Source organism: Babylonia areolata, chromosome 18 (assembly GCF_041734735.1).
Source record: "Babylonia areolata isolate BAREFJ2019XMU chromosome 18, ASM4173473v1, whole genome shotgun sequence".
Classification (NCBI taxonomy): domain Eukaryota; kingdom Metazoa; phylum Mollusca; class Gastropoda; order Neogastropoda; family Buccinidae; genus Babylonia; species Babylonia areolata.
The window spans coordinates 69,751,174-69,778,673 of NC_134893.1; the positions used below are offsets into that span (position 1 = coordinate 69,751,174).

At 41.3% G+C, this 27,500-nt stretch overlaps 2 protein-coding genes across 5 annotated transcripts in view; both read left to right on the top strand.

The window, feature by feature from the left end:
* The window catches only part of LOC143293033 (uncharacterized), an 18,784-nt gene extending 10,879 nt beyond the window's left edge, over positions 1-7,905 (top strand). For all 3 annotated transcript variants that reach the window (XM_076603852.1, XM_076603851.1, XM_076603854.1), the window contains exons 4-7: positions 630-766; positions 4,498-4,547; positions 5,052-5,936; positions 7,294-7,905. In XM_076603852.1, coding sequence (XP_076459967.1) covers positions 630-766; positions 4,498-4,547; positions 5,052-5,936; positions 7,294-7,853 — 1,632 coding nt within the window. In that variant the 3' untranslated portion in view covers positions 7,854-7,905. The remainder of the gene's footprint in view (positions 1-629; positions 767-4,497; positions 4,548-5,051; positions 5,937-7,293) is intronic.
* Positions 7,906-13,875: 5,970 nt separating this feature from the next.
* LOC143293036 (uncharacterized) overlaps positions 13,876-27,500 on the top strand; it is a 37,487-nt gene continuing 23,862 nt past the window's right edge. For both annotated transcript variants that reach the window (XM_076603861.1, XM_076603863.1), the window contains exons 1-6: positions 13,876-13,955; positions 14,809-14,937; positions 17,725-17,820; positions 20,030-20,214; positions 25,432-25,484; positions 27,232-27,483. In XM_076603861.1, coding sequence (XP_076459976.1) covers positions 13,947-13,955; positions 14,809-14,937; positions 17,725-17,820; positions 20,030-20,214; positions 25,432-25,484; positions 27,232-27,483 — 724 coding nt within the window. In that variant the 5' untranslated portion in view covers positions 13,876-13,946. The remainder of the gene's footprint in view (positions 13,956-14,808; positions 14,938-17,724; positions 17,821-20,029; positions 20,215-25,431; positions 25,485-27,231; positions 27,484-27,500) is intronic.

A 27,500-nucleotide genomic window follows, 5' to 3' on the forward strand; every position in this document is an offset into this window, starting at 1 on the left:
AAGGTATTGCACTGAGTTTCAGTTTCAGTTTCAGTAGCTCAAGGAGGCGTCACTGCGTTCGGACAAATCCATATACGCTACACCACATCTGCCAAGCAGATGCCTGACCAGCAGCGTAACCCAACGCGCTTAGTCAGGCCTTGAGAAAAAAAAAAAGAAGAAAAAAAAGGGTGAATAAATAATAGATAAATACATAAAAAAAATTACTACTACCACTAGTAATAATATGTATAAGGCGCAAAAACGTGATGAAGTCAACTATAAGCGTACATAAATAAATAAATAAATAAATAATGATTATAATATAAAAAAGTAGTAGTAATAATAATAATAATGAATAAATAAAAAAAGACAACAATGATGATAAATAAGCAAATAAATGTAAAACATGGAGACACATATTCACACATACACCCACATATGATGCATAACAGATATGCACCAAACATGCAGTTCCACAGATATGAAAGCACAGTCAAATACACATAAAGGTACATGAGCCCCAACACACACACACACATCCCCCCCACACACACATTACCCTGCACCTCCTCTACCCCACTGAACTAATGATTATTTCCTTTGATCCCCCCCCCTCACCCCGACACAACCCCTTCAACCACCAACAGGCATGCTTTTCGTGCAAGATTTCGAAAAAAAGGAAAGTCCGGGTGACTCCGTCTGGCACCACCACAAAGTGTCAACTGATGGACTGCAACAGATACGTTCACGCCAACTGTGGGTTCATTGATGGCAGAAGTAAAAGGTATGCATGTATGACAGTCAGTTGTGTCCGACTAAGACTATCAGAACAGCAGATCGAGGAGGCAGATGCTGTCCTAGCTATCTGGGCTAGAATTTCCTTATATCAAGAGTGGGCTGCATGTTTGGTGCATATCTGTTATGCATGTGTGGGTGTATGTGTGAATGTGTGTCTTCATGTTTTACATTTATTTGCTTATTTATCATCATTGTTGTCATATTTATTTATTTATTTATTATTATTTTACTATTATTATTATTACTACTACCTTTTTTATATTATAATTATTATTTAGTTATGTAAGCTTATCTATTATTTATTCATCTTTTTTTCTCTCTCAAGGCCTGACTAAGCGCGTTGGGTTACGCTGCTGGTCAGGCATCTGCTTGGCAGATGTGGTGTAGCGTATATGTGGATTTGTCCGAACGCAGTGACGCCTCCTTGAGCTACTGAAACTGAAACTGAAACAAGAGTGGAGAGAGTCTTGTCCAAGGTACATCCCCACTCTCACAGCCAAGAGGGCTTTAGGACAGTCAACACTGGGATGGTTTAGGCCAATAAAGAGCCTCCAAGGCTGCAGCACTGAGAGCCAGTACAATCTTGCCAACTGGTTTGAGAGTCCTAGTCCTTCACAAAAGATAAGCTGTAAATGAATTCCCATTGCAATGGAGCATAGATCTAAACTAAACAACTGCCTGTGCTAGTGCTTAGCTTGATATATTGATCTGATCTTTTCGGACATTAGAAAGAATGGCGACCGCAAAGAGGATGTGTCATCATCAGAAAAAGTGAAGGGGAAAGCAAAAAACAAACTTTAAAAAATCCCCCCAAAAATTATGTTACGATTGGGAAAATAAGTGAGGCAAAGAGGAAAGAGCCATTAAACGTGGATGAAGAATGGTTATGTTAATCGTTGAATGACAAAAGTGCAAAGTTCAATACCCTATTGTCTTTACATGAGTATGTGTGTGTGGGGGGGTTAGTATATCGTGAGCTATTGAGAATTCTTATTTGACTAGTTTTAATCTCTTCTTATGTTGCGCATGATGATTTTATGCCAGTGTTTACAACGAGCCTGTGATTGCACAACTTAAATTTCCATGTGGATTAATAAAGTGTTTTTGATTTGATTTGATTTGATTTGAAGTTCAAACCGTTTCCCATACAGCCGTTGTGGCGAAGTGGTTAGCTTTGTGCACTGATGACTGGGAGGTTTAATCCCCATCAGAGTTTGTTTGTTGGGGTTTTGTTTTGTTTTGTGCCTGTGACTGGCTCCTGCCCACAGCTGAGTGTGCTGTGTGCTCACATGGGAAGGCTGGGACCACACAGCTGAGTGTGCTGTGGGCTCACATGGGAAGGCTGGGACCACACAGCTGAGGGTCATCCACGTCGAGTATGCATCTTTTGGAGTGGTGCTCAAATTTCCTGACCACTTTCCACGCAAGAGGCTAGGATATATTATGAGAGCACAGCCTTGTCAAGTAATCCTGAACCTTTTTTTTTTTTTTTTCTTTTTTGCTGCCCCATCATCTGCACCGTTTCAGTGGCATTACTCCCATGCTGCTCATTTAGATTCCCCCACACACGGCCACACCTGGGTTTGTCCGTCACAGTTCCAGCGTCGGCAGTCCACAGGGAGCCATTGATGTTAGGTCGCCAGGAGGCCACACACTAGAGGAGACCCTGCACTGCTGCTGAGTCGCTTCAGTGGTGTTCAGTGGTGCCTGTTCTGATTTAACGTACTTAGGACACCACCTACTAAGCCCCCTACTAACGACAATAATGGCTTAGTCATGGAGCCAGACTGAGTGAGCGTCCCTCCCAGATTTGAGACCGCCACCATGTCCCTCAAACAACAGCCCCCCCCATGAATCTTACCGACACTGAAGACATTGACAGGACTCACCCTAAGCACAGGGGTATCGAAACTGAGGTCACCATGAGAGCAGGGCATGAAAGGCCACAGACTTTGAGACTGTTTTTTTGTTTATATTGATGATGATGGAGGAGGAGGATGACGATGACGATGTTGCTATGGAGGTTCGTAACCCTGAACCTTAATGGACCCCCATGGCAGCACCTTGAGCACCCCCCATCATCTCTGAAATACAGAAAACAAAACGTCATTTTATGCAGATTTTTTTTTTCTCCTTTCATTCGTCCGTCTCTTCTGTGTGTGGCACGTTCCAAGTTCTAGAGGGCTTTATCCAGTCTTGGATGAATGATGTTTGTGTTTCACATTTCTTCTGCCTTTGTTGCTATGTGTAAATGTCAAATGATGGGTATATGAACGGGATTGGAGCTTAACGTTTTGGGGGTTGAGGGATGGGTGGGTGGAGGGAGTCTCTAGGCTCATTTCCCTGTATAACTTGTTTACTTGACGGGTAGTGCAAGCAACAATGGTGTGAATTATATGCCTTTGTCTTGTATGGAAGTACAATACTTTTCCTGTATTCAATATTGCTGGGGTTTTCTTCTCCCCCCCCCCCCCCTTTTTTTTCTTCTTCTTCTAGGAAACTAGGGATTATCTGATCTGACCTATACTGCAGAGATTTCTTTTTCAGTTTGAATTTTCTATTCTAAGTACAATTATTTTCTTAAATGGCACAAAAAAAACAAAAACAAAAACAAAAACAAAAAACCAGCTGTTTTATCATCATCATCATCCCCGTTCTTTCTCTGTCTCTGGACCTTGCAATTGGAATGAACTTCCTCTTTCACTTCGTCAAGTCTCCACACTCTCTTTCAAGTCTGGCCTTAAAACCCACCTCTTCCCAAAATAGCCTCCCTTCCTTGCCTCTTCCTTGTCTTTAATTTCTCCAGTTGTAGAGTTATGCGTGCGTGAGAATGACTGGTGCGAAAGCGCTTAGATTTGTTTATGCACAAGATTCAGCGCTATATAAGTACCATTATTATTATTATTATTATTGTTATCAGTTATTGTTCATGGCAGTAATTGTCATGGCTTGTGCCTTGCAATATAATGGGATTGGACTGTATTTTTTTCAAATTTGTACAGAACAGCAAACAAGGCAAAAACCAAAACAAAAACAACAACAGCAACAACAACAACAACAAAAAAAACAAAAAACAAAACAAAGAAAACCCAAGAAAAAAAAGAAAGAGAGAAAATGTAACGAACACAGACAGTGGAAGAATAGGTTTTGCTGGACATAAGATTTATGGAAGGAATAAAACTGACATAGATCTGGAAACTTCCTCTCACGAGTTCCTCTCATGAAATTTAAAAGCTGTTATTACAAGCAGTGATGAACTTCATTTCCACAGACCATGTCTACTTCTTAATCGCTTTTTGGTGACGTACAGTGAGGAAATAGAATTCTGCAACCCTGCCTCCCTTCCCTGTTAACCCCCCCCCCCCCCAAGTCCCCCCCCCCCCAGTCCCCCCCCCCCCCCAAAAAAAAACTGTGGCAAACACAGCAATACCTTCTATGTGTATTTAACACTATTGATAAAGCAAAGGCATTTGATATACACGACAGTGCTGTATATGATGTGAGGACACAGTGGAAGACCATTATAATCCACCTCAGCTTTTTATGCATGATATACTTGTTCATATTCTACAGCACTGTTGTTTTTAGATAAAAATAAAATGAATAAATAAATACCATGGCAGTTGACTCATTTAGTTGTAGAAGAAACGTACAAAGCATGAGTTCAAAACCGGTGTGTGTGTGTGTGTGTGTGTGTGTGTGTGTGTGTGTGTGCAGGATATTTTGTTGTAAAGGGCACAGTCAGACGCATCAAACAATGAATACAGGTAAGTACAGTCAATGGTAACTTGTGTTAGAATACAATTTTTTGAATGGACATTATTATACAGGTAACAAATCTCATATCATTTCGATAATAACTAATTCATTTCAGTGATTTATGTCGACAAGAACTAATAATCAAAATGAAAGTATTTATATTTATTACAACTTATATTTTTATTTTCATCTTTTTTTTTTCCATGTATAATTCTATAGCATTGACAGGCTAAAAGCTATAGCTCTTTATCCAGTTATTTTGACACCAGACAAATAGTAAGTTTCTGATTATTGCAAACAACAAGTCCATACATCCGAATCAAAGAATAAGCGGTTGAAGCTTTTGCATTCATCTTACGCTATTTTTGAATTGATCATGCCGGTCTGATAATTAAAAAAAATTGTTTTTCATGTCTGTGTGTGTGCATGTGTGTGTGTGTGTGTGTGTGTGTGTGTGTGTGTGTGATGTGCACGTGTGTGTGTGTGCCTGTGTGTTGTGTGTGTTCTGACAGGAAAAGGCAAAGAAAAGATCAGTGGTGATAAAGAGGTGACGGCTCCCACACAAAATAGGTCTGTAGAACATTTGGATTCAGCAAATGACCATGATAATACAGTGGATGACGGAGTGACCACTGATGGAGGGAGCGAGACAGAAGCACGGGCATCACAGGGCAGTGCTGAGGAAAGTGAAAATCAAGAGAACCGGGAACCAGACATGGCGTCGTCAGTAACTTCAGACGAAGCGTCTAACTTCAATCAGACGGATCGTGAGACGGACAGCGACAGCTCTGACTCACCCACTTTACAGGCTGAAACAACAGCAGGTTCTTCAACCAGAGGTGAAACACAAGCCCCAGTAGTGAGACCCGTCAAAAGAAAAGGTGCTGGCTCAAAGACCTGTAAAGCAAAAGACAAGACTAAAGCGAAGTCAACAGCACATTCAGAAACAGACAGCATATCATTGCCCATTCTGCATCCAACAAAAAGAAAGTATTGTACCGCCAGAAAAAAACAAGAGGAAACAGCAGGCTGCACTGTGGCCAAAACATTAAGATTAAGCGCTGTGAAGGCAAACGCAACCAGAATAGAAATATCCAAGAAGACTACACAAGATCTGCATAGGAATCAGGTCAGTTTGAGTCGTGTTGAAACGCTTCAATACCCAGTCTCTCATTCGAGTTCAGACAAGTCATCTAAAGGTCAGACACCATCAGCTCTCAATTCTCCAGCAGAGGCAGCAGTGCAAATACCAAATGGTCATGACCTGGTGCCGGACTCTAACTCTGGTGGCACCAGCCCAGGACTACAAACTGCATCCTGTGACATGGGTACCGGCCTTGGGAATCCTGTGGGATCTGATGCAGACCATTCAGGGAAGTCTGCAGGTGCAGAACAAGGTGAGGCTGCCATTAGTTTCTGGTAACTGGACAAACTGGGTCTTCTGAAGGGATGATCTGTTTGTTTCATATCTTTATGGGGAGTCTGTATCAACTATTTAAGTATTATACTTCCTTTTGGTTAGGTATACTGTGCACTTGAGGTCGACATGTTCATTATATGGCATGAAATGGGGAGTTTGTGTTATACTCCCTATTTTGTTGAATATACCAATTATTATCACGTCAAACTCAAATGCACCAGTTTGACATGATACAGTGTATGACACACACAAAAAAGGTGACACTGTTCGGTTCACTCCATGGCAAGTGAAATTCATAAATGTAATGTTTATATTTTTATATCTCTTGCATGCATTCATGAGACAATAGATAATCATGGACATAAAAATTAAAATGCAAGTACTTATCACCTTCATCACTTCCAGTGTATTTATTTTCATTTCATTTCATTTTCATTTTATCACAACAGATTTCTCTGTGTGAAATTCGGGCTGCTCTCCCCTGGGACAGCGCATCGCTACACAACAGCGCCACCCATTTTTTTGGTATTTTTTCCTGCATGCAGTTTCACTTGTTTTTCCTATTGAAGTGGATTTTTCTACAGAATTTTGCCAGGAACAACCCTTTTGTTGCCATGGGTTCTTTTACGTGCGCTAAGTGCATGCTGCACACGGGGCCTCGGTTTATCGTCTCATCCGAATGACTAGCGTCCAGACCACCACTCAAGGTCTAGTGGAGGGGGAGAAAATATCGGCGGCTGAGCCGTGATTCGAACCAGCGCGCTCAGATTCTCTCGCTTCCTAGGTGGATGCGTTACCTCTAGGCCATCACTCCACATGATGCTATTTTATAGCTTGTATTGCTGTGTAACATTTTTCTTGCTTGGTCTTTTCATCTGTTGGGCAGAAGCAAAGTTTTTGATTTGGAACTGGGAAGTTCATGATAGATAAGCATAAGGTATTTTATAGCTTGTATTGCTGTGTAACATTTTTCTTGCTTGGTCTTTTCATCTGTTGGGCAGAAGCAAAGTTTTTGATTTGGAACTGGGAAGTTCATGATAGATAAGCATAAGGTTTGCATATCATGATAATTATTTTACTTTATTACTTCATTTGTAACATGTCACACTGACTTCTGTTTTGTGAGTGTGTTCTGTATGTTCTTTTGTTTTTAGATCATATAATTATACTTTGTTGCCACATTTGTAAAATTCAGCATTGGCTTATGTTTTGTGTACTCTGTGTGTTCTTTTGTTTAAAAAAAAAAAAAAATCACCTTGTGGATGCGTTTATCTGACTACAAACGTTTATCTTGCGAATTAAATGAAGTGCACGTTTTTTGGTTGTGTTGTCAGATCCAGTCTCGACATCAAGCCAGGTGAACGGACGGAAGTGGACAAACAGACCCAGCAAAAACAGAACCGGTGATGGAGAGATGGAGGAGGAACAGGGGTCCAGCTTATCAGATCTAAAGAGAGAGCACCTGCTGTTAGGAATCAGAAAGAACGTCCTTCTCATCGAGAAAACGCAGAGGGAAATGACGCTCATAGAAGAGAGGAAAAAGAGAGAAAAAGCAGAGGAACAAAGAAAGAGAGAGCAGTACGACCTTCACATTGTCCAAATGCAGAACGAAGCTGCTTTGATGGAAGCGCAACACAAACTTGTCATGCAGAAAATGCAGAAGGAAATGACGCAGATCGAAAACAAGCAACGGAGAGAAGATGAGCTGCATCGTATTACCGTAGACAGACTGCAGCAGGAGCTGAAACTGATGGAACAGAAGCGGGAGGGAGAAGAGGACAGGAGAAGGAGACTGGAGGAGCAGCACAAGAGATCAGCGGAGATGTACGAGAGAGAAGCAGAGGAGAGCAGAAGGAGGCAGGCTTGGTACCAGAACCACACCAACCAGAGATAAGACCCACAGAACTCAGTCACTAATATTGACTGTGTCTAGGGCTTAGTACAGGAAGGTGGGGATGTGGGGGCCGGGGGGGGGGGGGGGGGGGGGGGGGCTTGGGGGTGGCGTCGTCTCCTGCTGTTTTAACCTTTCCCAACTGGAGTCTGGTACTTATTAACTCACTCAGTACAGCCAGTCCTCTCTTCTCCTCTACACAGACCCCTCGGATGTCCAGTGGGTGTCTGAATGACCCAACCTTTACCTTCTGTCGCCAGAATTGTGGGATTCTTTGTCAACATTCACCTCTTCAGTATAAGAGCCTTCCGCTTGCAATATTTTGATGATGGTAATTGGGGTGAAACGCTGTTAACGTCGTCTCTTTCGCCGTTCGTATGGAGAGAGTTAACACCTGGGTGGTGGAGTGAGAAAAACCAGTGTGAAGTGTCTTTCCCAAGGAAACAACACCATGCTGAAACAGGGCCTCGAACCCTGATCACTGGTGAACACTGGATTGGAAGTTTCATGGCTAACTGCCTCTGCCATTGTGGCTCCTTAGTCGCCTGAAGACCAAAGAACAATTGTTATTTGTTAAGTGAAATTTACCAACATGAAGAAGTTTTAGAATTTTTGTTTTGGACTTCTGGTCAGGTTTGGTACCAGAACCATACTGACAAGTCAACAGACCCACTCAAGAGCGAGGAAAAAAGAGGTGTTGTTATGTTGTTTCGATCCGTAGGTACTCAACAGCTGAAGCAGTAAGAATTCTTGCCTGTGCCTTTGTTTAGTCGAAACTTGACTATTGCAAAGCTCTTCTTTCTAGTTCTGCACAGTGCATTCTTCCCAAGCTTCTGAAAGTACAGGATTCTGCACCCCTTCCTTTAAAAAAGCTCCAGCATAACAAGAAATGTCCACCTTTCCCCCCTCTTTCTTCAGATTTGCTGCTTCAGATTGATTGAAAGAATAGGGTATGTTTAAAATAGAAAATGATTATTATCCAAATTCTGTTTTATCCATGTGGTTGACAGTGGATCAGTTTGTGTCTAAGATGATGTGCATTTGTGTTTTTGGTTTTCATTCTTATTTCTCTTTTTTTCAATTCTTTTTTTATCTGCAAGCATATTCACAGTGTGTGTGTGTGTGTGTGTGTGTGTGTGTTTATGCACATGTATATACACATTCCTCTGTGTTGGGTGAGCATTTGGTATTGAGATTATGTTGATGATATATTGATGTTCAATATATGGTTGATGTGACTGTACGTTTTGTGCATGGGAGTGGGGAAGTGCAGTAAGAAATTTACTTGCGATAAGGATTTTTATGCAAAATGTTTATTTTTGTATAAACATACTCTTGTAATGTACCTTGACTATCATTGTATTTCAATGGCCTTTGGGAACCATCCCAAAGCCGACTGCCCTAAAACCCTCTTGGCCGAGAGAGTGGGGATGTACTTGGGCAAGACACTCTCCACTATAATCAAATTCTAGCCCAAACAGTCGGAACAGCAGTTGCCTCCTCTGCTGTTCTGATGGTCATAGTCGGACACGACTGACTATCATATATATTTCAATGAAAGCTTCAGTAAAACTACTATCATTATCATCATCATTAAGTGAAATTTACTATGACATGTTTCTCTTGTTCTGAGTTGTTCCTTTTAACTAAAAAAATGTCATTGAAACTTATTTCTGTTGTCCATGTCCTGGTTCATGTCTGAAAAAGTACAAGATTTTCCGTTCCTGCAAAGTGTGCACATGATCATGAAGATATTGTCTGTATAACTTAAGAGTGTATTGTTCAGACTTGTGATTCACGCAGAATTTTCCCCACAAAAAAATGGGACAGGCTTCCAGTCAGCTGCACCATACGCAGTGCAGATAAGGGCTTTTTGCTCCAAACCCCTGGTTCTGTATTCTTGTCCAACGGGTGCGATAGCCGAGTGGTTAAAGCATTGGACTTTCAATCTGAGGGTCCCAAGTTTGAATCTCGGTAACAGCGTCTGGTGGGTAAAGGGTGGAGATTTTTCTGATCTCCCAGGTCAACATATTTGCAGACCTTAACCTCCTTTGTGTGTATATGCAAGCAGAAAATCAAGTACGCACGTTAAAGATCCTATAATCCATGTCAGCGTTCGGTGGGTTATGGAAACAAAAAACATACCCAGCATGCACACTCTTGAAAACGGAGTATGGCTGCCTACATGGCGGGGTAAAAACGGTCATACACGTAAAAGCCCACTCGTGTACATACGAGTGAATGTAGGAGTTGCAGCCCACGAACGCAGAAGAAGTATTCTTGTCCATCATTGAATACACATTACTTTCTCAATGAGGTGTCACTGTGTTCTGACAAATTCACATACGTTACTCATCAGCAAGGCAGATGCATAACCCAACATGCTAGTCGGGCCTCAAGTGCATACCACAGTATCAGAATGGATTCCACAGAATTTTGCCAGAGGACAACATTTACGTTGCACTTAGTTCCTTTGACAATTGAGCATATAATTTTTCACTGTAGCTTGATGAAGCCTTTTGTACACGAAAGTGTGTCTTCACAAGTGACTGAGAACGTTGATGTTTTTGACTTTTTGCATTCATTATCAGTTGTTTCGCTTGTCAGTTTAACGACTTCTCTTTTACGAAGTCCTTTAAGTAATTTCCTGTAACTATATTTAGAGGGTTTTTTTTGTTTTTGTTTGTTTGTTTGTTTTGTTTTTCTTTCAAATTTCACCCACATTTTTACCCTCATTTGCCCAGTTTCCCCCAACCCTCCATTCATCCACATCTCCCACCCCTTCTAACTGATAATACTCAGATGTATTCATAAATACTTTTACAAAATGTCTTCAATCACCGATATGTGTGACGGGACATTAAACAAAAATTCCTTCCTTGGTTCCTTTTTTCAGTGGGACAATTGCTTCTCTTTTTCTGCTAAAACTCATGTATATATAATTGAAGATGTTTAGGTCACTGTGAGCCAGTAGACATGCGCTCAGATAGTTTTTCCAGTCATTTCCTGCTTGGTCGTATACGTGAAGTGTTACATGTCTGTCTGAGTGTGTAAGTGTGTGTGCCTGAAATCTGATCGAATGGCACAGAAAACGAATGATGAGTGCCCAATGGCAGCCATCAGTCGGCTCTACCCAGGTAGGCAGCCAGTTGTGGAAATGACTCCGAGTTTGTAAAGCACTTAGAGCTTGGTCTCAGACTGAAGATAGATGCTATATAAGTATCCATATCAAATCAAATAAAAATTACACATACATTTCAATGATTTTGTTATAGCCTTTCTTTTAATTAGCATATTCAGTCTTCAAAAACTGTAGTCATATTTCTCCATTTTGTGATTGTGTTAAGTCAGAGTTGTGTCTCGGACCATTTGTATTACCTTGATAATAAGCACCCATGTTATTAACTCACTCAGTACGGCCAGTCCTCTCTTCTCCTCTACACAGACCCCTCGGATATCCAGTGGGTGTCTGAATGACCCAACCTTTAGCTTCCGTCGTCAGAATTGTGGTATTCTTTGTCAACATTCACCTCTTCAATATAAGAGCCTTCCGCTTGCAATATTTTGATGATGGTAATTGGGGTGAAATGATGTTAACGTCGTCTCTTTCGCCGTTCGTATGGAGAGAGTTAATGTGTTTTGCTGTTTTCTGCAGTCAGTGTCCCTATACTCTTCATCAACCAAAAAAGGAAACCATTGTTGTAAAGTTAGATGTCAGATATTATTAATGGGTGTGTCTTTTTCATTGTGTGTTTGTGAATACTGTATATGTATGTGAGAGACTGAGAATGAGAGTGTGTGAGCTGGAATACACCTGCAGTTTAAAACGATATTTTGCATTGACAAACATTCTTTATTTCAGTTAGCTGAAGTCCAGAGGTTTGTTATGTGTTTAGAAATAACACATTCAGTACTTGCAAGTACCAGTGTATTTAAGTACACACACACACACACACACACCTGTACACACTCAGTGACGTACACCTGTGTGTACATCATACACTGCCACACACACACGCACACACACACACACACACACACACACACACACACATACACCTATACACACTCAGTGACGTACACTTGTGTGTACATCATACACTGCCACACACACACGCACACACACACACACACACACACACACACACACCTATACACACTCAGTGACGTACACTTGTGTGCACATCATACACTGCCACACACACACACACACATACACCCACACATGCACACACAAACCTGTTAGCACTTGTACTGTTACCTAGGCAAGCACAGTGCACCCTACCAGTTCCACACAAATACATTTTTATAATGCACATTATACACTGATAGTGACACTTTTGTATTACTCTTTTTGTAACAACAGATTTCTCTGTGTGATATTCGGGCTGCTCTCCCCAGGGAGAGTGTCGCTACACTGACAGCGCCACCCATTAAAAAAAAAAAAATTCTGCCTGCAATTTCATTTGTTTTCCTATCGAAGTGGATTTTTCTACAGAATTTTGCCAGAGACAACCCTTTTGTTGCCATGGGTTCTTTTACATGCACAAAGCGCATGCTGCACAGGGGACCTCAGCTTATCGTCTCATCCGAATGACTAGCTTCCAGACCGCCACTCAAGGTCTAGTGGAGGGGGAGAAAATACTGGCGACTGCCGGTGTAATTCGAACTAGTGTGCTCAGATTCTCTCGCTTCCTAGGTGGATGCGTTACCTTGATCTAGGCCAACACTCCACTTTTTCATGCACATTTTCACAAAAACAACAAAAACAACCCCAAAACAGCAGCAACAACAACAAAAGCCAACAACCAAACATAATGAAATACAATAAATTTAATGTTACAAACATAAGTTCATTCAAACTACAAATTTCCTTACCACATATGACAATCTCAAACTCAGTTATGCTGGATTGAGGATTGAGGTCATCAGCCAGGTTACTGAATATGTATCCAACTGTTGCTAAGAAAATACAGTCCAGTGGAGGCTGATTTCTCTCAACTTGAAGCTGCAAAGAGTGGGCTCAACCTCAACACCCTGACATGAACAGATCCAACTCATCTTGTCACAACGCTGATGAATCTCATGTCAGGCAACCTGACAAACAATAAAATTTCAGTAATTTAATTTCTGTCATGTAATTCATACACATTTCATGCATAAATTTATAAACCTTTGTAAATCAACAATGGCCAATGTGGAAATAGAAACATTCCAATCGGTTAAGTATAATTTGCTAACAGATTGGTGAAAACAAAACTGTCATTTTAGATAATTCTATGAACCTTCAACATGAAATTGTTTCTTTGGGAAACACACATATAATTCTTTGTTAAAATATTGTGAAAATGGGGTTTCAAACACAAAAGACACAGGAGGGTTTGGGTGTGAAGTGGGCCATCATATCTTTATACAATTTGTTATTTCATGTGTGTGTGTGTGTGTGTGTGTGTGTGTGTGAGCACTGGTAGGAGTGGGGAGGGGTTGATCAGATGGATGGGGTTGAGTGTTTTATTTTTAACAGTATTTCTAAATTACTGGGAAAAAGCTGAACATATTTTCATTATCATGATTATCCACATACTAAATAAATCCTGAAAGTGAACTGTCCTACATTTCAATTGAAATGACATCATACTACTGGACGTGTTACAGCCAGTTTGGCAAGTTCACTGCAGCAGTATGTACCAGTGTTAACATTAACTGCTGAACTCAAACACACACACACACAACCACACACACACAGCTGGAGTGTCACTGTCAGTCCGTTTAGAGCAACTGAAGATTGACGTACCTGTACATTGAGAGAATTATGTTTTCGATCAACAAAAGAAATCAAGGGATAAAACAAACTCAAGCGACACTGAATAAAGCTTTTGGTGTTAAATCGACGCACATGGCGCACAAGTGCAACGATTACATGTGTTACTGAATTGGTATTATCATTTTTCGTTTTGGCAATTGAATTTTATTTGGAAAATTTCGGTGAAACGTACCTGCGAAGGTCACTTCCTGTCAGTATTTGGAGGGAATCACGGCATCGATCTGGTGTATTGTTTTGATCAAAGAAATAGTGATCAAAACAGATCTTATGACATGGCAGAGGTGAGGATACAGTGCGCAGCATAACCAGCAGTTCTGTTTACCCTAAACCGATGTGATTTTATTGAAGTTCATACATATTTTCTGGCCCAAAGCTCCCGTGTAAACAGTCCAGCCAGCCAATGTCTGCACGCCCTGCCAGCCTCTGGAATTGTAACGAACGCGCAATAGCGATTGCATCAGTCGGTCTGTAATGAAAGTTAACTTTGAGAATCGTTTGAACTGACGTTTGGCAAGTACCTCTTACGAGACATGGTGATACGGTCAATAATGCTAATAACTCGAAGTTTAATTTGTCAAATCCTAGGAACATACACTTGTTTAGGCTGATGAAAACAAGGGAGAGGATTCAATTTCAGAGTAGATGGATAAACCGGCAAACACACAGAATCACACATACACACACACGCAGTTTACAACTTACAGTATACTAATACTATAACTAAAGTATAAGGTACACTTACAGTTACTCTGGTTACCAATACAGAAGCACTCTTGTTCCTCTGTGTCAGTATGTGTGTGTGTAGAATGCATTGTATTTTATGCAAGTGTTGTGTCAGTGTGTTAAAAAAACAACAACACCTGTAAACGGCATGATTTATCATGATAAATAAAATGTTTTGCAGCCCCACTGCATTTGCTGTGAAAACAATTGTCTGAAAACATGGTCATGCTTTACAGTGTGTGTGTGTGTGTGTGTGTGTGTGTGTGTGTGTGTGTGTGTGTGAATGCATGTATATACATGTATGAGTGTGTGTGCAGTTTTAGGTAAATTAGCTCTAAATTTCAATTCTTATCTGTGTTTGAAAACATTGAAGTTGGATTGAAATTTGTGACGAATCAGTGTCATTTTCAGACCGACAAAGAGGGTCCGGTGGTGTGCCAGTTCTGCTGGCAGGGCTCAGAGGTGGAGACCATCTCTGGACAGCTGCACGCCGAAAAGTTGGAGTCTGGCAAAGTGATTTCTGCACACCATCGATGCATGGTCAGTCTCAGTGCTAAATTTAGCAGAACTGCTGGCAGTATCCACATTTTAACCCATGTGTTCTTTTCATTCAGTTTCAGTCCTTGGACTGAACAATCATAAATTTGGTTAAATAACATTTTATTATATATACTCTACATTTCTTCCCCGGTCAAGAGACGTAAAAGAAGGCCAGTCAAAGAGTGGAGTGGAGGAAATGTAGAGTATATATCACAAATTTATTAACCAATTTACAACTACAAGTTTTTTCCGTGTTATAAAAAGGAAAAGTACAGGGGAAGAAATGTGGATATTGCTGAACATTTTTTTTTACTTTGTGCTCAGTTTCAGCATTTGGCTTGGGGCTACACAGGGTCCATAAGGAAGCATCTATGTCATATAATTGATGATTGCAGAAATTATAGTTTGTACACACAGACACACACACACACAGACACACACACACACACACACACACACACACAGACACTCACAGACACAGACACACACACACACACACACACACACTCACTTATGCACACACATTACTGAAAAATAGCAGTCATATGAATCATTTGAAACTAAAACCCACACAGGTCATTGCAAACTGACCATGCAAGGGAGGTAACTGTTGGGTTTGTTCAGTTTTCACTGTTTTTGACAAAAGTGATTTTTTATGAGGGGGCTGTGGGGGTTGGGGCTTTGTAAACACTGTCGCGTGCGACAGTGTAGTGTTGAAAAAAAAGAAGGAAATTTTGGTCAACTTGACCCCTCGAATACGTCATGATTTTCGCTGTTTGTTTTGTTTTGTTTTTTCTTGTTCCCTTCTTTCTTTCTTTATTTCTATGCGTGCGTGCACATGTGCGTGCGTGCACATGTGCGTGTGTACGCGCGAATGAGTGTGTGCTCCTTCCCTCCCTCTAGTCAGCTCAGGTTGATGTTTTCTTTTTCTCGTGCATGCATATCTGCCGGTTGTTTAGCTCAACTACAAGTTTGATAAGGACAACTCATACGGAATCTACCTCGACGGGTCAGATCAACTGGAGAAGAACAGTGTGTTTTGCGGGTTTCGTGCCGACGGCAAAGAGTTTCACTTCAACTTGACCCTAAACATGAACCTGTTGTCCGACGATTTTTGTTGTGGGGTACTTGGGCGGAAATGGAAGCATGCATCGCAGCAAGGAATTGTGGGACCGGAAGAAGCAAGGGGGCCAACGGTCGTCAACGCCGCACTAGTCACTGTGTGGGGCTGTTCCTGCTCCATTCGTTTTGGAGTGAGGGGTTTTTTACCGATTCAGTTCGGGTTTGGGGCCTCCAGTGCCACTACATTTCCTGGGTCCGTGTCTGACCAGGAGGTCTGGGACTACGTCCTAGTTCCAGGGATTTAATCTCCCGTATTATTTTTTTTCACGAGCTCTTGAGGTGAGTCAGGTTGAAAGGGTGAAGAATGCTAGTTTTATTGTTGTTTTTCTATAGACAGGGAGCGGCCGTTGATATATATTTCAGGTTTTTGGTGTTGTTGTTATTGCTGCATTTGAGATACATACTTTAATTTCAGTGCAGTATGGCCCTGCCAATCCTGGTGGATTCAGGTTTATGTATATCTGTGTGCACACATTCTGTTATTGTTTTTTTTTTTTTTTTTTTTTACAGTTGTATTAAGTCATTCAGCTGTACATGTGAGTGTGTGCGAAACCCCTCTGTGTGTCTGCTTTAGCACATGCATTGTTTTTTTTTTTGTTGTTGTTTTTTTTTGTTTTTTGTTTTTTTTTGTTTTTTTTTTTTGCTTGACTCTTGACTCGAGTCTCTTTACAGCTCGGAAGAGTGGTCCGCCATTGTCCTGGACACCCACAGCCTTCCCTGCACCCGTGATACCCTGAGACTGTCACAGGGGTGTCCCCAACGTATACAACAATCGCCGCTTTACACCCCCCTGTCTACAGAAAGACTAGAACTCCCAGTGGTCGCCGGCATCGTGCGCTGTCTATGACAAGGACCTGTGTGTTCGGAACTAATGCGAGTCGTACATGGACGGTAGAGGATGCGTGTGTATGTGTGAGAGCAGTGCATAAGAGGGGTGAGTGTACGTGTTCGAGCGAATGTGATTTTCCCCTTTATTTTTCCCTCATTCCCATTTATGATGTGGCGATTTGTATTAGCGGGTTAGTAAGTTTGGGGAGTGGAGGGGGGATTAAGGGAAATAGTTAAGTCTTACTGCTGTTTTGGTTGTCAGTATATCTGTGTGAGTGAGTGAATAAAGTTTGGTATTGTGTATAAATTCTTGGTGTTGGCTGCATTTAATTGAGCGTGCGAGGATCCGGAGACCCATTTTTTCTTAAATTTTCTTTTATTAGATTGCGCGGGGCCTGTCGGGTTGTAGGTGGGTCCTCAACCTTGACTGGTCACGTGACAAACACTTTATACCAAATTTATTATTTTATCACTCTAAAGTGGTTGTTGACCCACTTGTGTGTCTGTACTTTGTTTATAATTTTTGTTTGTTTTTTTTGGCTGCCCCATCATCTGCACCGTTTCAGTGACATTACTCCCACGCCGCTCATTTAGATTCCTCCATACACGGCCACACCCGGGTTCATCCGTCGCAGTTCCAGCGTCGGCAGTCCACAGGGAACCATCAATGTTAGGTCACCAGGAGGCCACACACCAGAGGAGACCCTGCACTGCTGCTGAGTCACCTCGGTGGTGTTCAGTGGTGCCTGTTCTGTTTTAACGTACTTAGGAATGTATTTTTTGCTAGTTCTTTCTGTTTTATTTCATTGTGTGTCTTGTGTTTATGTGTGTGTGCAGCAATACGCCTCAGGTCTGACACAGTACAAATGCCAGGTGTTTGGAGGATTCGATATCGGTGAAGTTGAGAAAGAGATTGCCCGTGGCTACAAACTGGTACTGATTTATGTGACGTTGCTGTCTTTATTATTTTTTTTTCATGTGTTTGGTAAGCAAATACATTTATTGATTTGTACAGGGCTAGAATTTTTCAGATTTTTTTTTTTTTTTTTTTTTTTCTGGAGACAGATAGAAAAGAATATTTGCCCCTCCAAATTTCTACATGCCCTCCATTAATAAAGTGATTGTTAATAAATGTAACTGCCAGGAGAGCGATAATAAGCCAGCAGACAGACAGAACTGTTGCTGTATGTGTTCCAGACATTAAAGGGATTGATAGATTTTATATATATTATAATTATTTATTTATTTATTTATTTACGTATTTATGTATGCTTATAGTTGACTTCATCAAGTTTTTGCACCTCATACATATTATTAGTAGTGGTAGTAGTAGTTTTTTTTTTAATCTATTATTTATTCACCTTTAAAAAAAAAAAAAAATCTGTTATTTATTCACCTTTTTTTTTTTCTTTTTTTTTTCAAGGCCTGACTAAGCGCGTTGGGTTACGCTGCTGGTCAGGCATCTAGTTGGCAGATGTGGTGTAGTGTATATGGATTTGTCCGAACGCAGTGATGCCTCCTTGAGCTACTGAAACTGAAACTGATTGATTGATTGAATGTCTGGCAGCGGTGCTCCCTGTGCAAGTGTTGCTGTATGTGTTCCAGACATTAAAGGGATTGATTGATTGAATGTCTGGCAGCGGTGCTCCCTGTGCAAGTGTTGCTGTGTGTGTTCCAGACATTAAAGGGATTGATTGATTGATTGATTGATTGAATGTCTGGCAGCGGTGCTCCCTGTGCAAGTGTTGCTGTATGTGTTCCAGACATTAAAGGGATTGATTGATTGATTGATAGAATGTCTGGCAGCGGTGCTCCCTGTGCAAGTGTTGCTGTATGTGTTCCAGACATTAAACTTTTAAAGGGATTGATTGATTGATTGATAGAATGTCTGGCAGCGGTGCTCCCTGTGCAAGTGTTGCTGTATGTGTTCCAGACATTAAAGGGATTGATTGATTGATTGATAGAATGTCTGGCAGCGGTGCTCCCTGTGCAAGTGTTGCTGTATGTGTTCCAGACATTAAAGGGATTGATTGATTGATTGATTGATTGAATGTCTGGCAGCGGTGCTCCCTGTGCAAGTGTTGCTGTATGTGTTCCAGACATTAAAGGGATTGATTGATTGATTGATTGATAGAATGTCTGGCAGCGGTGCTCCCTGTGCAAGTGTTGCTGTGTGTGTTCCAGACATTAAAGGGATTGATTGATTGATTGATTGATTGAATGTCTGGCACCGGTGCTCCCTGTGCAAGTGTTGCTGTGTGTGTTCCAGACATTAAAGGGATTGATTGATTGATTGATTGATTGAATGTCTGGCAGCGGTGCTCCCTGTGCAAGTGTTGCTGTATGTGTTCCAGACATTAAAGGGATTGATTGATTGATTGATTGATTGAATGTCTGGCAGCGGTGCTCCCTGTGCAAGTGTTGCTGTATGTGTTCCAGACATTAAAGGGATTGATTGATTGATTGATTGATAGAATGTCTGGCAGCGGTGCTCCCTGTGCAAGTGTTGCTGTGTGTGTTCCAGACATTAAAGGGATTGATTGATTGATTGATTGATTGAATGTCTGGCACCGGTGCTCCCTGTGCAAGTGTTGCTGTGTGTGTTCCAGACATTAAAGGGATTGATTGATTGATTGATTGATTGAATGTCTGGCAGCGGTGCTCCCTGTGCAAGTGTTGCTGTGTGCGTTCCAGACATTAAAGGGATTGATTGATTGATTGATTGAATGTCTGGCAGCGGTGCTCCCTGTACAAGTGTTGCTGTATGTCTTCCAGACATTAAAGGGATTGATTGATTGATTGATTGATTGAATGTCTGGCAGCGGTGCTCCCTGTGCAAGTGTTGCTGTGTGTGTTCCAGACATTAAAGGGATTGATTGATTGATTGAATGTCTGGCAGCGGTGCTCCCTGTGCAAGTGTTGCTGTGTGCGTTCCAGACATTAAAGGGATTGATTGATTGATTGATTGATTGAATGTCTGGCAGCGGTGCTCCCTGTGCAAGTGTTGCTGTGTGTGTTCCAGACATTAAAGGGATTGATTGATTGAATGTCTGGCAGCGGTGCTCCCTGTGCAAGTGTTGCTGTGTGTGTTCCAGACATTAAAGGGATTGATTGATTGATTGATTGATTGAATGTCTGGCAGCGGTGCTCCCTGTGCAAGGGGGTGAAAGGGAAGAAGGGTCGCGGGGCGTCGTGCGGCTGCGCCGTGAAGTACTGTCGCAAGAGCTTCCACTTCACCTGTGCGTCCAACGACCCAAAGACCGTCACCAAGCGGCTCGTGGTCACCAAGGACAAGCACAACCCTGAGGACAAGTTTGTACTGTATCGGTAAGATTTATTATTTTTTTAACTCACTTGTGTAAACAAAGTGCAGGGATCAGGTTTGACATCGGTCATCGGTCATTGACGCATTTAATTTTGAAATGACCTATTGTTTTTCAAGTTGCCAGGTCACATGACTTATTGTTTTTATGACCAGTCGGTCAACCAAAGTAACCATCTCTCTCACTCTCTCTCTCTCTCTCTCTTTAACGATCGCGATCGCTTTGTCGTCTGCTCCCTACAGGAAATGACTATAAACTGGTTTATTAAAATACGGATCCGTGACGAAACGAAATCCGAAACGAATCTTTATCGCTGCCTTTCGCGAGCTTCGGCGAGAAGAATTGGCGTTCCCACTTTTGCATTAAGGTGGACCACTGTGTCATTTTTAGCTAATTTTTGTTTCTCAGGAACTACTAAAGGTATCTGCATGAAATTTGGTACACATACTCAGGATGTTAATATAGATATGATAATTTTATTTAAAAATACATACCATTATTTGGCCCCTTTGCAGCACTGAACACATGCATTACATAATGATTCTCATCATTTCCACAGTTTGTTTTGACATCATTTAGTGCAATGATCACAAAAGCAGATGCCCACTGTCCACAAGCATTGTTCTCTGTCTTGTCAAAAACGCATAAAATTATGCATTCACGTTATTATGCTTTAGTCACTTGCTATGAAAAAAACTACTAGAGGTAGAGAGTTCTAACTATGTTCATTGCACTCAGCACACATTTTTACATCAGTATGTCTAATTTTATGATAATATTTTCACTGTATCAATTGTTACATGTGGGCCACTGACGCACCTGCAGCAGAAATTCAACTTTTGAGAAAAACGCCTTCAAAGATTGTGTTGAGAACTCACAAACTACAACCCATAGTTACACACTAAAAAAAATAATACACAGGAAAACAGCACTTGGCCAATATCACTAAGTGGTGAGAAAGAGTTTTTTCAGTTATTTGATTGTTCAAAATGCTCCTGGGGCGTATACTTCTCCCTCATCTGCCCGTCGATGTTCACGTTTCTGACGTCTCACAGTTTCAATTTTTTTCCTCTTTTGTTTTGCTCTGTCAGAGGATTTTCTGGTTGCTGTTTTGACCCTGAGCATATCAGACTTCTCTGCAAACATCTCTGCTTTGCTCCCAGCCACAAGTTCCAGTTCAGAGACCTGAAAAAAAAAATCAAATGTGTGAGAATAGAAGGTACAAGAGAGAGAATGAGAGAGAGCTGACCCCATCCTCTTTGTCTCATCTTCAAATACAGAGACCTGAAAAGAAATCAAATGTGTGAGAATAGAAGGTACAAGAGAGAGAATGAGAGAGAGCTGATCCCATCCTCTTTGTCTCATCTTCAAATACAGAGACCTGAAAAGAAATCAAATGTGTGAGAATAGAAGGTACAAGAGAGAGAATGAGAGAGAGCTGACCCCATCCTCTTTGTCTCATCTTCAAATACAGAGACCTGAAAAGAAATCAAATGTGTGAGAATAGAAGGTTCAAGAGAGAGAATGAGAGAGAGAGAAGAGACTCTGACAGTTTTTTACACACACACACACACACACACAGACTGAGAGAGAATAAAGAAACTTAGACTGACAGTTTTTTACACACATACACACACAAACAGTATGTCACTCAGTAAAAATCCACAGAAATATTACTGGGAAAAGTATTTCAATACTTGAGAAAATTTTTTTTTTTTTTTTGCTATGAAACATAATAAAAACTCACAAAATGAAATAAAATAGAATACTATATTATATATATTAAATATTATATATCTGTAGACTATTATATCAATTTCCACAAACCTTTGCTTCGCATTTTTCACAATAAACTGACGACACCTAGCAGTCCAATGTTGACACATCAACGATAATGTTCTGTGAGAATTGTGGCTGTCCTGAGCGAAGTTGTACTTCAGGAACTGGTGCACTTTTTTTTTTACGGTGGTTCTTCGTCTGAACTGGGGTCACTGTCACCCATTCACACATGTTTTCTGGTGAAAACGTCCAATTTTCTCTTCGAACTGAGAAGCGGAGTGCTTTCACTGATGCCCGTAGATGTCGAAGGCACTGCTAAGTCGGTCGCTGTTCGGCAGGCTTTTTTTCAGCTTGTGTTGTAATCTTACGCTTTTTCTTCCTTTTGCCGAATGCAGAGACAGTCCTAAACTTCTTTCCAACGTGTTTTGGCATTGTCCGTGACTTGTAATAGAAAATTTCGATCAAAATCTTAGGCAACTGGTGTGTCGATTGAAATCGTGAAAATAAACAGACGCCATCTTGGAAAAAGTCACATGACCGATTGGGCCAATGGGCTATTTTTTTTACTCTGACAAGCCAATCAGAAACCTCGACTCAGCCACAACCCCTCAAAAATGCCTCTCGGGTTCCTTCGGATTTGCTCTTCGTGTGTTTCCGTGAGTGGAATTTTCCACAGGAAATAGGAATGAGAGGACAGACCGGTGAATGACCTTCACACTGATACCAAATAAGTGGGGGTTTCCAAACCAGATCGCGAGCACCAGGCCGTCCAAATCGATGCAAACTTCGATTTTTTTGTCACATTCACTCAAACTTCACACACACCCATGTCAGAAAATGATTTTATTTGCAATGAAATCGGTCAAATTGAGCAAAATGGTTGACAGAAATGCAAAGAAGAGACATTATTTGACCAAATACAAGTATAATCCCAAAACACGTTTTTTAATGATTTTTTGTGAAAAACCTGTGCCGTGGTCCACCTTAAGCGGGTGATATTTGACCTATTGATTTTCAAAATGACCTATTGATTTTATGTTCTTCCGGTCATATGACCTATTGTCTATTGAACCCAACCTGATCTCTGAAAGTGAGTCTGTGTTTTAACCCAGTGTTCAGTTGTCTGTGTGTGTGTGTGTGTGTGTGTGTGTGTCCGTGGTAAACTTTAACATTGACATTTTCTCTGCAAATACTTTGTCAGTTGACACCAAATTTGGCATAAAAATAGGAAAAATTCAGTTCTTTCCAGTCATCTTGTTTAAAACAATATTGCGCCTCTGAGATGGGCACAAAAAAATAATAAATGAAGCCTAATTATATGCAAACTGCATTTACTGTTATATTTATATTTTTTGTATTCTCTAAACTTGGCACTTTGACCTCTTATTCTGAGACAACAACAAGAGGAGTCATTATTATCATTTTTTGTTCAAACAGGAACTAGATAGTTTTAAAATTTTGGAGTGGCACCTAATTTCCAGAATGATATTATGAGCTTAGAATATGTTAATTGACCTTTCCACTGTCCACTGCAACCAATAAATGGAGTGTGTGAGTGTGTGTTGCTGTGCTCGCAAGCAGGAGAGTTGTTATCGTTGGACTGGTTCACATGAACAGTGTGTGTCAACAATGGCATCAGACTCAGTTTCATCTCACCCACAAGGCAGACAACAGATTTAGACAAAGGGGCCCTGTTGTGGCTACATAACGTTCTGAATTTAATCTGTTTCAAACTCTTTCTGCTTTCCTGGATTTGTTTACAAGTGATCAATGTGTGCAAATTTCAAACAAAAATATGGATACTGTCATCATCTCACTGAGGTAGCATGAGAAGGGAGGAAGTTTTATCTTATGCCCCCAACTAACTCGTTATGTTACTGATCCGTTTGGAAGTTTTCAGTTCTTAAATTTGACGGGCGCCATAGCCGAATGGTTAAAGCGTTGGACTTTCGATCTGAGGGTCCCGGGTTCGAATCACGGTGACGACGCCTGGTGGGTAAAGGGTAGAGATTTTTCCGATCTCCCAGGTCAACATATATGCAGACCTGCCAGTGCCTGAACCCCCTTCGTGTGTATACGCAAGCAGAAGATCAAATACGCACGTTAAAGATCCTGTAATCCATGTCAGCGTTCGGTGGGTTATGGAAAAAGAACATACTGAGTATGCTCACCCCCGAAACCGGAGTATGGCTGCCTACATGGCGGGGTGAAAACGGTCATACACGTAAAAAGTCCACTCGCGTATATACAAGTGAACGTGGGAGTTGAAGCCCGCGAACGCAGAAGAAGAAGAAGAAGAAGTTCTTAAATTCTAACGTTTGTTTTTTTGGCAATTTTATTTCTTACCTATACAAATGGGTGATCAGTGGGGAAAGTCAGGGGAGCTAACAGGCAGTACTGAAGACAAGAATGACTGCAGGATTCTTCAAAGACAAAAAAATAAAGTTTATAAAAAACTTTTGGGTGGTAGTTGAATCCTCTTTGTTTAGGAAAGGGTGATGACATCTCACTACTTTCTGTTTTGATGGGCCATGTGAGGAAAGGGTGATGACATCTCACTACTTTCTGTTTTGATGGGCCATGCGAGATGTCATCACCCTTTCCTCACATAGGCTTTCCTATTCACACTGTCCTCTTCTCATCACTTGACAACTGGCCTATGGTCCGAAACGTCGTGTCTAAACAAAGAGGATTCAACTACCACCCAAAAGGTTTTTATAAACTTTATTTTTTTGTCAGGCAGTACTGAGTTAAACCCTGCGCCTGAGCATTGCTTGGGCGTCAAAACTTGTTTAGTTTCACATGTTCCTGCATATGTATATGCATGAACCGTAAACAAAGGGACAAACTGTCTGATGGTGTCCACACTTGGGAGGAAAAACCAGTAGTTTCAGTATATTTTCAGCACTTTTTCGCTTTGGTATGACAGGGAAGTATGCCAGAGGATGTAACAGTAAGTACCTTTGAATTGGGTTAAGGTAACATAGAGCCAAGGACAAATATACCTGTAGGGACAAGTTTGCCTTGACCAGAACACATTTCTGGAATCATTTAATTCAACGCTTCTTTGGTCACTTGTTTTATATTTTATGTGTGTTTTACTTGCGCAAGAAAAATAACAACATACAAACGTGCAAGAAAAATGATAACAAAAACCCATCTAAAACAAACAGGAACAGGTGTCGAGATGGCTGCCGGAAAAAGAGGACGCTAGCTAGCGGGACAAAGGGGAGGTTACCTACTTCCGGGAGGTTATCGGCCGTAGTTGCTTTCATTTTCTCCGCATAGGCGGATAGTAGTTTGCACAGGACAGGAACGTCAGACCCCTGCCGGAGTCTGCACTAGTTGGGTCACGGTAGGTATGTTATTTAATTTTAAATGTAATTTTAGATAGAAAATTTCCTTTCATTCTAATGTAGTGTCTTCACTTTGTTCTCCCCAGGGTCTTCTGTTCTCCTGCTCATGAAGTGGCCTTCCGGAAACTTCTGAAAGATGGTATGATGATTTTCTATTATCACTATTATTATTAACACACATTTAATTGCTCTCAAGTCCCCCTCTCAGTTTTGTGCACAGTGCTGGCAACATCAAGTTACTGCTTGAATAAATCACTGACAGCTTTAAATTTCCGTGAAGATTTTAAAAGAACATGCAGAGAAACCCCAAAATTGACACTAAACAGTACATGCATGCAGTGGAGTGATGGCTTAGAGGTAACGCGTCCGCCTAGGAAGCGAGAGAATCTGAGCGCGCTGGTTCGAATCACGGCACAGCCCCCGAAATTTTCTCCCCCTCCACTAGACCTTGAGTGGTGGTCTGGACGCTAGTCATTCGGATGAGATGATAAACCGAGGTCCCGTGTGCAGCATGCACTTAGCGCACGTAAAAGAACCCATGGCAACAAAAGGGTTGTTCCTGGCAAAATTCTGTAGAAAAATCCACTTCAGTAGGAAAAACATAAAACTGCACACAGGAAAAAATACAAAAAAATGGGTGGCGCTGTAGTATGGCGACGCGCTCTCCCTGGGGAGAGCAGCCCGAATTTCACACAGAGAAATCTGTTGTGATAAAAAAAAGAAATACAAAATGCATGCTAATTGACACAAATGTATTACCTGATGCGGGGAGACAGAGAGTGTTTAATCACCAGCATGAAGCAAAAATCATCCATTAGATTTAAGCGCTTAGTGCTCTTGTGCACCAGTGGCGTAGAACCGTGGTAGTTGTCTTGGTGTGCCAAAACAGTTGGCCACTGGTGTTGAATTGTCTAGTGAGTGATGACTCTTGCTACTCTAGCAAAATTTTGCTCTTTGTTCATGTTGGGACTGCTATTTTGAAACTCTGAATATGCTGAAGTTGGGCAAAAACATTCTGTTTATATATATGCATGTGTATCCGTGTATAGATATTATGATGTATACATATGTTTGTAGATCTGTGTATAATATTTGCATATATGGGTGTATATCTATATATCTGTATTATATGTGAGAGTGTGTATGTAATAATACACAATTAAAAAAAAAAAATTACACTTGTTTTTGTGGAAGAATACACCGATAACATTTTCTGGGTAAACAGGTATGCTGACATGGTAGGTTTGTGTAGGTCATTGCCTGAATGCTTGGGAGAGACACTGACTATATTTGAGGGTATGTTTATGTATATTTAAATATACATTGTGCATGTATGTGTTTTTGTGGATACAATGAAAAGAACCGATTTTATTTTATATTTACATGCTTGCACAGAAGACTGCACGCGCACACACAGGCATGCACGCACACACACACACGCACACAGACGCAGACAGACACAGACACATGCACGCACGCCCACACACACACACACACACTGAACAGTCACACGTGTGACAACTCGAACCACTGTACTAAAATGATTGCCTGACCTTTTGAATTTATTTAATTTTGATTTTATTTTATTTCATTTTTCCTGTTGTATTTTATTTCATTTTATTGTACTCCTTTCCTTTCCTTTTGATTATTTTAGTCTATTTTATTTTATTTTTTATCAGGTACCTGGATAATGTTCAGTGTGTGTGTGTGTGTGGAAGGGGGGGGGTGCGTGGGGGGTGTGGGGGAGGGGGGTCGAGGGGGGGGGGTGGCAGGAGGGGGTGGCAGGAGGTGGTGTGGGAGCTACCCTCAGTGATGAATTACTCGGGTTACACACACTATCTCCAGTGTAAGACCAGATAGGACCGAAACCAACTTGCCTGTTGCAGACCTGCGCGGGTCGACCCGAAAGAAACATCGCAGCAAAAACTCAGAAGAAAATCACGAAGAAAGCCCCAAGACTGAAGAGCGACTCAACAGCTCGGCAGAAGCAGAAAGCACGACGGACGCTGCAGTTGTCTCCCCTGGCACTGGTCGTGGGTCCGTCAGTGCGTCAGAGGCGCAGAACCAGAGTTCCCTGCTGATGAGCTCCCCTGAACTGTCGTCGACGCGTATTGCGGGCAACACGGACGATGAAGATGGTCGGTGATTGTATTGC